Consider the following 12,699-nt stretch of genomic DNA (forward strand, 5'->3'; position numbering starts at 1 on the left):
CACGCTCATTTTGCACCAGAGCCCAGGGCAGCAAAGCCGGGGATGCAACGGGTTTGGGGTTTGATGCTCCCAAAGCAGGAGGTTTTGGGGCAGATGTGCGATGGAAGGGCTCGGCCAGACCCTGGGTGGAGGCAGCTCCACTGCCATGGGCTCAGGGACAGCGTGGCTCTGGGCACCTTGTGGCGGAGCAGCATGCCCCGTGCCTCCTGACAAGCCAGGACTAACCCCGAGGAGCTGCTCTGTGCCCGTGGATGCTGCTGGGCAGAGCGAGCTGGGGTGGCAGCAAGGTCCCCGCACGGACCCTCAGGTGCCCAGCACGACGCTAGGAGCAGAACCGCAGCGAAAGCCCCAGCACCACGAGCAGCCGCGCCGGTGGGGTGCCCGGTGGCTGAAGGTGTGGACAGACAGATGGACAAGCACCCAGGGCTGCTTGGGGCTGCACGGGTCTGGTTTGTGGCTGATATAAAAGAGGTGACGCAGAGAAACTTGGGCTCGGAGGCTCCTGCTGTGGGTCAGGCTGTGGATTTGGCGGATTGAAGGACGGGTGCGGGCTCAGGACCCCATCAGCGCTCTCAGCGGGACACGCAGCAGGAGGACGGACAGAAGCTGGGAGCACACACGGCCGGCACGGCCTGGAGGCAGCAGATCCAGCAGGACAGACAGACGGCCGGTGGGCCGAACAGCCAGCCTGGCTCAGGACGGACAGACAGAGGGACGTGGGCTTGGTGGTGGGGGAATACAGACCGCGGTTCAGGGAGGGGGCAGAGCGGACGGACGGGGACTCGGTCCATTCGGACAGACGGGTGGATGCAGGCACAGCGTTTCGGATGCCCAACGTGTGGCGCAGGTCGCAGACGGACAGACGGGCTTGAGCTCTTGGCTCGGATGCCCGGCACACGTCCAGGTAGGAGATGTGGCAGACGGACGGACGGACGGACGCAGGCTGGGCGGCTCAGACGTCCAGCACGTGGTTCAGGTAGGAGATGTAGCAGATGGCCAGGCGCAGGATCTCAATCTTGGAGAGCTTCTTGTCCGGCGGCAGCGTGGGCAGCAGCTTCCGCAGCTCGGCGAAGGCCATGTTGAAGGCCTCGACGCGGATGCGCTCCCGCGTGGCGTGGGCTGTCCGGTATTTGGCCGTGGCACGCCGCCGGCGCCGGCGCTCCTCCCGGCTCAGGTGCTGCAGGTCTTTCTTCACGGCCTCACCCTGCTCGGCCATGCGGGACGGGGCGCACAGACCGACGCCGCCGGCGTCCTCCACGCTGCCCGCGCGGCCACAGTCGCTGAAGACGGACTCGGACTCGGAGTGCGTCGGGGGCAGGTCGATCTCCGTCTGGTCCGAGTTGAGCATCATCTTCGCAGAGGAAGGGTGGGCAGGCAGGCGGACGGACACTTCAGGAGGCACTGCGGGACAGACTGAGGCGGGCACCACGGCGAAGCAAAGCTGCTCTGCTTGAAGGTCCCCGGCTCACAGCGAACCCCTGCTTATTCTCCTCCTCCTCCTCCTCATCACACACCGTCCCTGCAAGGGAATTTCAAAATTTTTCCCTTTTCCTCGCGGGGTGGGCGACGACTTCAACAATAAGCCATGTAAATAAAAGGGCAGGGTGCGTAGAAACACAATAAATAAATAAATATCCTCGGTGCCGGCACCGTGCAGGTGCACAGAGACCGGGGGCTCCCCCGAGGAGCTGCGGCAGGACCCAGGTTTGGAGCCGTCAGGTGTCAGAGCCGAGCTCCTCCGGCGCGCTCTGGAATAAAAGGAAGCAGAGGGGCTCTCAGAGCCACTGGGAAGGACAGAAAGGGGATGCTGGAAGCGTGACGGGTTGCTCCGGCTGCCCTGTGGCGGTGGCTGGGGGAAAAGCTGTCCCCATCGGGCTGGGACGGGGCTCTGGTGGCGGGGAAGGAGCCCGCGGAGCGGCGCGGGGAGAAGGTGGAAGCCGCCTCTCCCGGCTCTCCGGAGAGATGACAGGTGGTGGATGAGTGAAGGGGAAAAACAGACTGCGGGGGCGAGGGGAAGGGGGGCTTATTGTATACTAAATGAGCCCGTATGTCATGGATCCTGGCACCCCAGACATATGGAACCCAACACAGCTGCTTTGCTTGATGTGTCCAAATAGAAGCTGGCTGCCCGCTCCCTCCGGGACGCCGTGCCGCCGGCCGGGAAGGCTGCCTCCTGTCCTCGCCCCTCTCCCCTGCCTGCTGCCTCCGCTGCTCGGCGCTGATGCTTGGGGACCCCGAGCCCCAGCACGGGGAGAGGGAAGGGCTTGCTGCAGGGACATTGTCCCCGGGCAGGGGACGTGCTGGGGTGGAGCAGGGGCCGGGGAACAAACTTCGGAAGGAGAAATGCCGCTGAGCGAAGAGACGGCAGCGGGGCTGGGAAGGCAGCCAGGCAGAGATGTACAACATATTACATCGCTCAGGCCTGACAAGCTTGTAATGAGCCATATGACTGAGAAATGGAACCTAAACGAATATGGACAGGCGATGACTGGGGAGAAATAGCCCACGTCCCATTTTAAAAGGCGGCTGATGGACAGAGCCTTGATGTGCATTTACAGAATCGCTGCCCAGGAAGCACAAGGAGCCCCGCAGGCATGCACAGAGGGGACTGCACGGTCCCCCTGTCCCCACGCTAACATTCGTGGCTGTTCCTGTGTGCTTACACACACACATCCCAGCACATACCCGCGAGTGGTCCCAGTCAAAAACTCCTCCATGAGAATCCCACATCCATTTACGCACAGTAATTCACACCCAGGCTCATATATTTGCCCCGCCAGGCATCTACACACTCACCCTTGTGCTGAAATATTCAGATTTCACTAAAAAAAACCCAACCAGATGGACTTTTTTTTTCTGGAACACAGAACAGCGCGGCAGCACAAGTAAAGCAGCCAAACCCTGAACAAAAAGTTATCCCCGTGAAGCCCTCGGCCCGGAGAAGATGAAAGGAGCTGCTTTAAGGAAGGGCTGATCGAAAGGTGGCTCTCGGGAGATATCCTCAGGGCTTTCAGCATGACATAAGCTACGCTGTCCTTAGGGCAAGCCTGAGTTTGGCTTCGTGTTTGACTTGCTCTGCCTGCGGACAGCGAAGCCGGACCCCCACAGACGCGTGCACCTGAAGTTCCCCCACCGGCCACAGCTGCTGCAGCTGCGTATGACGGCCGTGCCTCCTGCACCCCGTTCAACCTCCTCCGTTCCTGTCCTGCTTTCGTTTCCCCAGCCCCTTGTTTCTCTTGTCCCCTTCCCGCAGAGCCGGGACCTCCTTCCTCGCGCTCTGTCCCTCCCTGCCGGCTGCTTGGGAGCAGCGTGTCAGGGTGCAAACAGCTCCAAGCAAGCCGTCCCCGAGCTGAGCACCCCTTCTGCCACTGCTCTGCCTGGCCACCTTGTCACCACGGCCGTGCTCCTGCGGGGTCACACCATTCCTGCTCGTTATGCGGTTCCCTGGAGCATCGCTCCCAGCTGCTGCGGCTCCAGCCGGGATCCCGAGCTCCGGGGAGGCTGCAGCGGGGCTGGGAGAAGGGGGGACGTCGGCTCTGGGGCCAGACACGTGCCACAGCAGCCCCGCGCCCGGTGCCGGACCTGGGGTGCGGCGAGGAGTCATCGTGCGGACCCCCAGGGTGGTGCTCAGGTGTTCGGCTCCTCTTTAAACGCTCCCCCTTGCTCCCGGGGCCACGCTCGTGACCTCTTGTGCCTCTGTTATCCCAGCACTGCTGCCCTGAATTCGAGGGGCCCGCTCTCCTCTCGCTCCGCAAACTCAGGCACTGCCGCGTCCAGCCCGGGGCTGCCCCGTGGCAAAAGAAGCTGCGGTGCTGCGCCCCGGCCCCGTCAGCACGGGGCAGGGGAGGAGAGGAACGATAGCCCTCAGCCTCCTGTGACACTGTCACTGCCGTCCTGGGGGAGGACAGGCTGCAAAAACTCCTCTCCTCGGGCAGACGGATGGGGAGCAGGCTCAGGACCAGCCCAAGCAGCAGCACGCCGGTGCAGAGGGCTGTGGGACGCGTTGCTGTCACCCTCTCAACATCCTCGCGAGTGAATTTTAGGGGTTATCGAGCAAAGGGAGGCAGGGGTTCTGCCCGGGGCCTCTCTCTGCTCTTGGTTGCGGGAGGATGTCAGCAGGACAAGTTTCAGGATGGACCCCAGTGCTCCTTACCCTGCTCCTTCTTTGCGGGGTTAGTCCAGCCTCAAGAAGCTTTCCTCCGAAACCCGTGCTCTGAGGGGCTCTTTCCTTTGGATGAACCACAAACCGCCACCTTCCTAAAGCCCTCTGCTGCAAGAACCTCCTGTAAACCCCTGCTTGTCCCAGCCCTGCCTCCAGCAAAGCCCCAGGGGTGGCCCCGAGGGGAAGCAAAGCTCCCCAGCCCCTTGCTCTCCCCCCCCCTCGCCCTTTCCTTTGCTCTCCAGACCAGCGGTGTGACAATTTCTGAAGACTCCCTGGCCATGCAAAGAGGGCTGTGCCTAGGAGCCCACTTTCAGGCCATTCGAGCAGAGGCTCCTTCCCTTGTTTCTGAACAGGATCCCCCAGGTCACCGCCAAGCCCAAAGCGAAGGACACGAGTGCGTGCTCGTGCCTTAAAAGTGGCCCCAAAGCACGAGCAGGTCAGGCACCCCCTCTGAGAGCACCTGGAGCACGGAACACCGCTGCCCTGCACCTCCCCACCGATCCCGCTCGCATTTCAGCAGCATCAAAGCTCCCAGCAGCGGCCGGGCACGTTGCTATCCCACCCCGAGGACAGGCCCCTTACCCCCAAGCCGCCGACCATTCCCGGGCTCCAGCTTTTCCCTTCCAGAAGCTCAAATAATCCAGGGAGCCAGGAGCCGCTTGGCTCATCCGTCCATCGAAGAGGCGGAAAGTTGGCGTCCTGCTCGGCGGGATGGAGCCTGGGGCTCAGGGGGAGCCCCGGTGGCCTCGGGGCCCTGGCATCTCAGTCCTTGGGCAGGAGCGCCGGCGGGGCACCGCGCGTTGAGATGGACACCCCGAGGAGGCATGTGCCCCGCACGCTATATATACACCCCAGCCTCGCACGCCGGGTCCGACCCCGGCAGCCTCATTGGCCGCTCCGGTGCTCCCCCCCCTCATAAATATTAAAGCCAAGAGAGGGGGATGCCATTGGCTGTGCGGGAGGTTGGAGCCCCCGGGAGAGGAGGGAGGTGGAGGTTGGATGTGGTCCTGGAGGGTGGATGGAGGTGGTGGGCTGGGAGGGAGGGAGGGAGGAGGGTGGGGGTGCTCCGGGAGAAGGCGACATCTGTTCTCCATGCATATTTCATAAAGGAGAAATGGAGAGATGGGGAGCGAGCGTGGAAAGAGAGCGATGGGCAGGCGAGGCTCTGCGCCGGGGTGGGACGAGGAGAGGCGGCTGCGGAAGCTGCGGGACCGACGGCGCAGCTCTCCCCGCCGCGGTGTGGGTGCGTGTGCGAGGCGGGCTGCGTGTCCGTGCACTGCCGGCACGCACGCGTGTCCGTGTGCAAGCAGCCAGGGGCGTGCATCACCCGGCCGTGGGTCCGCGCGTGGGGCAGGTGAGCACCCGTGGGTGCCTGGACCACCGGGAGCCTCTCCCAGACAGGCTCCAGCAGCAGCAGCAACCGTCCCGTAGGTGCTGCCTGTGAGCTGCTGTGAAATTCACCTGGAGTAAAGTTTGGTGAGGAGAGAGAAAGTGAAAGGAAGAGGTACCCCGAACACACGGGTACCGCTCCGAAGCACTGCCAACCACAAAGCAATGATCTCTTTTGTGGGTTAAACCGTCTCTGCCTCTCACCCTTCTTAGATTTCAGATTCTTGCATTAAACTCCGTCTTGAAAAAATCTGCTCCGGTTTGTCTCCGTTACCAGTAAACTCCCAGCTCGGAAACCCGTACATGCCCCATCCCACACGGCCACAGGCGCTTGTGTGCATCCTCCCAGACCTCCCTGCAGTTTGCCTGCTGGAGCATCCCGCCGTCACCCCCCTCCATCCCTCCCCCAGGTGCTGGATTCTCGCCCCGCTCCCAGCCCCCGGGGGCTGCTTCCCCTCCCCGCACGGCAGGCGAAGCCCAGGTGATGGGCATCGGCACCTGGGCAGGCTCCAGCCCGTGGCACGGATCAGCAGATGGTCTCGGAGTTTGCAGGGCGTGCGGCGGACGAGGCAGAGGGATCAGGTGGCAGCGAGGAGCCTGCCTCGCCATTGCTATGGCACCGATTATAAAACAATATTCGCCTAATGAGCTCGTGGCGGTAGCCACATCCGCCCCGAGACGAACGCGCACGCGGGGCGCAGCACGCCTGGGGGGGGGAGGCACTGGGTGCAACGCGCATCACGCATCCAGCACACGCCTGCCCCACGCACGCGAGGGGCACAAATCACCCCTCGTGCACTCGAAAATGAGAAGCGCACACACGTCCGCAGGGGCGCGGGCACCACCAGCCCCGCATCCCCCTGCGCCCCCCTCCTCTCTCCGCGCTCCGCCTGGGCCCCCTGCCTCCCCCGAGAGCCCGATGGGCTGCTCGCATTTATTTCTTGCTCCCTCCTCTGCTCCGTCTCGCCTGCCCACCCTCAGGGCCAGCTCCTCTCCCCCTGCCAGGACGCCAGCAGGGCCCCACCTCTCGCTGCAGCTGATGCTGGGCTGCTCCGGGCATCCTGCCGGGCTGGGCTCGGGGAGGAGGGGAGGGAAGGAGCGAAGCTGGCTGCTGGAGCCTCCCCGCAGGGACGCCAGGCCTGGGCTGTGCCGGCCTCGTGGCCACCGCAGCGTCCAGGCGAGCGGGCAGGTTCCTGCTCCTTTCAGCAGGCTCCCACTCAAGATTTTCTCTCCAGGCTCAGGCGGATCCATCCTCCCCCTGCAAAGGACACGGGCTGCCTGGCTCAGCCCCGAGGTGGGGGACATCAGCCAGGACAGCCCTCTGCGTGGCCCCAGTGACACAAGCACAGCAGGCGATCCCCGTCCCAGCCCGCCATCACCTTAACTCTGCCCTCGGCTGCCTCTCAGCTTTCCCCCTTCCGCAGGTAAGAGCTGAGATCGCAAAGGCCCCTTCGCTGCCGGGGGGGAGGACTTCACCTGGGGACGTCCCTCAGCTCGGCCGCTCCTCGTCCGTGAGATGCGGGCAGGACGCAGCCCTCGTGCTCGCAGGGGGCGAGATGAACACCGGCAGGGCTGTGCCTCCCCGCCGCGCCAGGATGAAGCCATGGCCACGGGTCCCGTGGGAGGGTGACGGCACAGCGAGACACTCAAGACCTTTCTCCTGCGATCCGAGCCAAAGTTCCCCCCTCGGCTGCGACCTTCCCTTGCTCAGAGCCCACGAGAGCAGCTGTGGTCCCCAGGAGTTTGGCTGCTGCCTCCTTCTCTGCCTCCTCAGCAAGAACTTGCAGGTATCCTAAGGCTGGCCAAAAACTGATGAGATTCGGGGGAGGGAGAACAAGAGACCCTTTGGCTTTGTCCTTCCCTTCTCACTTTCCCAACTTCCTGACTGGCAGAAACTGGTATCCCTCACCAAAACCAAGCGGGAGCCCACAAGCCGGAGCCTGCAGAAAGCCCTCCTTCCCTCCGAATTCCTGGGCCTCCCTTTCAACACGGCATTCAAGCGGCAAAACGAAGCCGGCGAACGGCGGCGGGAGCGCAGCCAACTTTCAGAAACCTCTCGCCAGCTTCGCCTTGCCCTGCGAGGGTGAGGCCGAGGTGGGTCCCTCGTGGTGCTCCCACCCCAGGGGACGGAGCCCTCTGGGCTTTGCCCACCTCGAGCCAGGGGTTTTGGGGATGAGCTGCGGGAGGAGGCACGGCCGGGGACCCCCGCGGGGGGGATGCCGCTCCCGGCCCCCCGCCTGCGTGCAGGGAGGGCACGGCGAGGTATGAAAAGAGGCTCCAAGAGGCAGCATTTGGCAGGAGATGAGGCGACATATTGTACAAAGCCACCGGGGACCACGCTGGCCTCTGCTTGTCAGGGAAAACAGGCAGCGTTAACCCTTGGGCTGCTGGAGCAGACCCAGCCGGAGTTTTGAGGACTTCTACACAGAGAGGGGCTGCACGCCCCAGCCATGGGTGGGAGAGCGCGAGGGAGATCCCTGCCACGACTCACGGATGCTGGAGAGGGGATCGCTGCTGGGACGTGACCACTTCTGCCCCCGGGGACTGGCATCTTCACGCACACGGTGGGACCACGTCCCGCCCGTCCAGCAAGGACCCTCTGCTGAGCACCCCCGTGTTCCTGCCACGACCCAGCCGCTCGCTCACAGCGAAGCCTTCTCCGGTGTTTTTGGGCCATCCCCTGCAGAAGAGGTCCTCCAGCACCTGCGGTGACGGCTTGGTGCCGTTACGCCTCTTCCAGGTGTGCGCAGACGTTTTTTGGCTGAGCGTGTTAGAGCACAGAGCTGCAGTGAGCGTGTAAACCTGGCCCCGCAGGGCACGCGTGAGCGTGGGCAGGTGGCAGGGCACGGCCCAGCACCTCTCAGCGCACGTCTTTGCGTGCACCCCCGTGGTTCCTTGTGCATGCACCCAGCTAATAACAGGGCCCTGCTCTGCGCAGCACTCCCCGGGCACGCTTGCCTGGCTCGTGACAGCAGCTCTCGGCTCCGATAGCCCCTCTCCTCTCCTCGCCTTTGTCTCCCTGGCTTTTATTGAGTGCAGGTTTTGTGAGCGGTCGGTGACAGACGGCCCCGGTGCTCGATAACTAGACAATCTGTCACCACCACCACTGACAGCTTTCACAAGGAGCCCCTTTCCTTTCATCCTTCCCAGTTCCCTTCGCCTCTGCTTGTCCCCCTTCCACACGTGCTCTCTGGCTTTGTTCCCCCCTAAAAGCCAAATAGCGACAGAAGCTCCTGATCATAATATTGCTCTAATCGAGTCTGTCATAATCGGATCCAATCTAATTACGTTCAGATCCCTCTCTTCTCCTGACTCTCTCTATTGCCTGTCCATCTGTCCCTCTCTTCCCTTCCAGTCTTTGTGTCCATCCATCTGTTATCTGCAGGCCTTTCTCCCTTCCCATCATCTCCCTGGGCCCCTGCCCCATTCGCAGCGTGGCCGCCCCGGCCCTTTCCTCCAGCGGCTCCCTCTCCAATCCATCTCTCTTAAAGGCCTCTCCATCAATCCATTTAGCAGCAGCTCCCTGCCTCCTCTAGCCCATCTGCTTCTCCCTTTCTGCTGGCCGCGAGATGCAGAGATGCTGCTCTGTTTGTGTGTCGATCTTGATTAGCCCCAGAAACCTCGCTGCTAGAGCTGCGCTGGCGCTGGGGAAAGATCACCTGGGTAGCAGAGCGCTGTCGGTCCTAAGCAGCATCCTCCGTCCCTGCCTCATCCTCTGCTTCCTCCGAGTAGCTGCACCACGCACGGGCTGGACAGGCAGGTGAAAGAGGCTGGACAAAGCACGGAGATAGAAGGACAGGGCCCCAGGAGCACAGGGCAGGCTGTGAAGGAGCAAGCTTGAGTCACTGAACGGGCGGTGGTGGCAAAATCTCCTCCTAGCACCCTCTCTCCAAACTACCTCGCGTTTCCTCTTGCCCCGGCATTTGTCTCCAGGAATGCACGCAACTGGCTGGTTGAGGGACAGGCAGGCAGGCAGACAGAGGCTTGCAGCAGGACAATTTGTCTGGGTCTTCTTGCTGCACACAGAGAGAGGACGAGGCTGAGCTGGGGGGGACTGCTTCAATGGTACCGAGCGTGGGGATCAGGTGCCCGGGTCTTGCACGGCTGGGAGCTGGGATGCGGGGTCACTCCAGGTTCTTTTGTGCCTTTCCCCCCAGCAGCAGTTGCTGGTCTCTGTCGGAGACAAGGGCGACGGCAGACACGGACCCTGGGCATGATCCAGCCTGGCAATAAGCGCACTGCTATTCGTAGTATGCAGACCCTGATTTTAAACACATGTTGGACTCAGATGCCTGCTGGGCACCAGCCAACGACCTCTGCTTGCTGCGATGGTTGTCCTGAGCTAAGCTGCCTTCGCTCCTTCAGCTGGACTCGCTGCTGCTCGTGGGTACGACACAGAAAGCAGTTGTCAACGACTGTGGCAGCAGGAGCCCTGGAGAGCAACTGCAGGCTGCTGGATAGAACACGAGGCAGCGACACAGGACCCCTGGGCTCTCTTACAGCTTTCATTGACTCAGGAAAATAAGACCGTGCAGTCTCTTTGCATCAGTTTCCTCGAGCTTTGGAGCCAGATCAGGCTGCACACCGGACTCCGCCATCGCATCGGAGTGTCCTGGGCAAGGACAGGCAGCCCCCATCACCATCATACAGCACCAAGGCGGTGAGGGGTGTGCAGAGGGTTCTGCTTTGCCTTTCCCACCTGCTTATTTTTGTCCAAGCGAACACTTTCCCAGGTTGGCTTCTTGTAAGCGAAATGATTCCTTAGCAGTCCCGGACGTGTCCTTTAGACAGCAGCATCGCACAAAGGCTCCGTTACACCCACAGCTGCTTTGGTGCTCCACGGACCAGTCTGTGTAGGCAAAGGATGGGCTCAGGCCCACTCCAGAGAGATCTGGAGCAACTTCAAAGGCAGGCAGAGAGGTAGAACTTGTTCACGAAGCAAGCGGGTGGCAGATTTTCTCCACCTATTTGACGGAGAGAATGGTACCACAAACGGTTCTCTGCAAAGTCCCGGGTTCAGTCCCCAGCTTGAATAAGGCGCCGGTCGCTGTTCCTACAGCTCGCTCATCTCCCACCAGAGCAAGCTTTCCTGCCCTTTGTCAGAAAGTCTCTTTCTTTGGTCCCCCCAAAATCAAACCCTTCATCCTCAGGCCAGCTTCATCTCTATTTCAGCTGCTGATAAAACATAGGAAAATTATTTGGGAAGACACCAATTTTTTTTTTCTTCCTGTCTCCACTACTTCCTTCTCCCAGAAGCCAAACAGCCCTGGCTTTGTTCTGGGTATTAATTAACTTTCCTGCCTCTTAATATTCCAGAGCCATAAAGTTCCCAGGAGCTGGGAGGCCGGGCGCTAAGAAAACACACATTTCCTCTCCTTTCTCCTTGTCTCATTGACTGTCACCCCCATATGTCTCCCCCCTCCGGGCACAAGGGCAGCTGCAAACCCTCCTCTCTGGGCTCAGCCCCAGCCCTCTGCCTCCTGGGAGGCAGCTGAGTTCAGAGGTCAAGAGAGTCAGTGGCATCTTCTTTTTGTGCCGAAACCCCTGGTAGAGTTGCGTGGGGAGAGAGGAGAGGAAATTGATGCTTGCAAATTGTGTGCGTGCGTGGCGGGGGAGTGTCTCAGCAAGATGCCTGGGGGCTCTGCGGCAGAGGCAGCATGTGCCAGCTGCCCTCCTCAGCAAGAGGAGCGAGGGGCTGCCCCCAAAAAACCTAGTCTGGGCTTTGATGGAGCTGGAGGTGGTGTGGGGAGAGTTTCTTCAGATTACTGCCTGCATGATCGACCAACCTCAGTACCAGAGGCAGCGGTGGAGTTGCATGGAGAGTCTGCGTGGGGTTATCGGTACGGACAGGGCTTCTAGGCTGGGCAAGGCAAAGGCACAAAGTAGATTTTGGAGGACAGTCGAGGACTGGCAGGAGAAAAGCGAGGCAGAGCTGCCTGCGTTTCTGTTCCTGGCTCAGCAAAGCAACGGGCAGCAAATCGCTCCTCTCCAAGCACAACAGGAAAGCTGGTTCCAGTGTCCTCCGTCCTCTCCAGGGCTGTCCTGCCACCACCAGGCTCACCGGGGCTGGACGCAGGGAGGAGACGGTTCAGAGGCGCAGAGCTGCAGCCTTCACCTCCAACAGAAGAGCGCAAGGTGCAGACAGGCGATTGCCCCTGGGAGCAGCTGCCCCAGCCCTCACCGGCGTCAGCCTGTTTATTTTGAAGAGCAGCTCGGCAACACTTGCTCGAAGTTGCATCACTTCTTTTTCCCCTGGCAGAAGGCCGCAGAACTTGCTTCTCCCAGGCTCCATCCCTTGAGGGTGAATTTGCTCGTGGGCTGCTTTCTCCTTTTCCCCCTGTTCCTTTGGTCAAGCGTTGAGCAAAGGGGTGAGCTTGCAGCCTCCCCGTCCCACTAAACCAGCAGAATCGGTGACCTGCTGAACTCAGTGCCTATAAAATGCCAGGGATGCCGAGTGCTTGGACAGAGCTCAAAGCTACCCAGCATCTCTAAGCATCAGGAAGAACAGGTTGGACCAGGAATGATGTAAAACAGCCTCAAAATGTAGTACTGGAAGAAAGTCAAGTCCCTGTGCTTTGGAGCAACAAGCCAAAGTCTGAGAGGCAGAAGAAAGCGTTTTCCCCAGTACCTGAACTTGATTGGTATGCAGCAGCTGCACCAGAGGGAGCTTTTGTCCCCTCTGCTGGCTCTGCTAGTCAGCTGGGAGAGTATCGTAAGGCATTTGCTAGAAGAAGTCTGTCAAAGCCAGAAACCAGCTATTTCTAGAGAGTTCCTGTGAATCATTTCCCCACCGGACTATGTCCTCCTGGACCAGCTACAGCAGCCACGCGGCGTTCGCTCCCTCCCCGAGACCAAGAGGCAGCTCAAAGTCTTCGCTTCAAAAGATGACCAGACAAGTTGTTTGCTTTCCATATGCTTTGCATAATTTCCCATGCAAACTTATCCAATTATCACAGAGAGCAGGCTTGGAACAAGGGGAATTATCTCGCTTGCATCAGCCTATCTCAAAGAAGGCCACGCCGCCAGCTTCGCGCTGTCGCCCTGCGCAGCCATCTGAAGCACAGCAGCCGGCACGGAAGGGGGAGAGGGAAAGGATGGTTCTTCTGCCATCGCTGCCTGGAAAAGGCTGCCTCCACCTGATTCAGCCA

At 61.0% G+C, this 12,699-nt stretch overlaps 1 protein-coding gene across 1 annotated transcript; it reads right to left on the bottom strand.

The window, feature by feature from the left end:
* Window positions 1-557: 557 nt before the first annotated feature.
* Window positions 558-6,151, bottom strand: NHLH1 (nescient helix-loop-helix 1). Its single transcript, XM_035346754.1, has 2 exons — window positions 6,050-6,151; window positions 558-1,748 (listed from the first exon to the last, which is right to left on the bottom strand). The coding sequence occupies exon 2, from the start codon at window positions 1,349-1,351 to the stop codon at window positions 953-955; it is 399 nt and encodes a 132-aa protein (XP_035202645.1). The 5' UTR covers window positions 1,352-1,748; window positions 6,050-6,151; the 3' UTR covers window positions 558-952.
* Between the last annotated feature and the right edge of the window lie 6,548 nt (window positions 6,152-12,699).

Source organism: Oxyura jamaicensis, chromosome 25 (assembly GCF_011077185.1).
Source record: "Oxyura jamaicensis isolate SHBP4307 breed ruddy duck chromosome 25, BPBGC_Ojam_1.0, whole genome shotgun sequence".
Classification (NCBI taxonomy): domain Eukaryota; kingdom Metazoa; phylum Chordata; class Aves; order Anseriformes; family Anatidae; genus Oxyura; species Oxyura jamaicensis.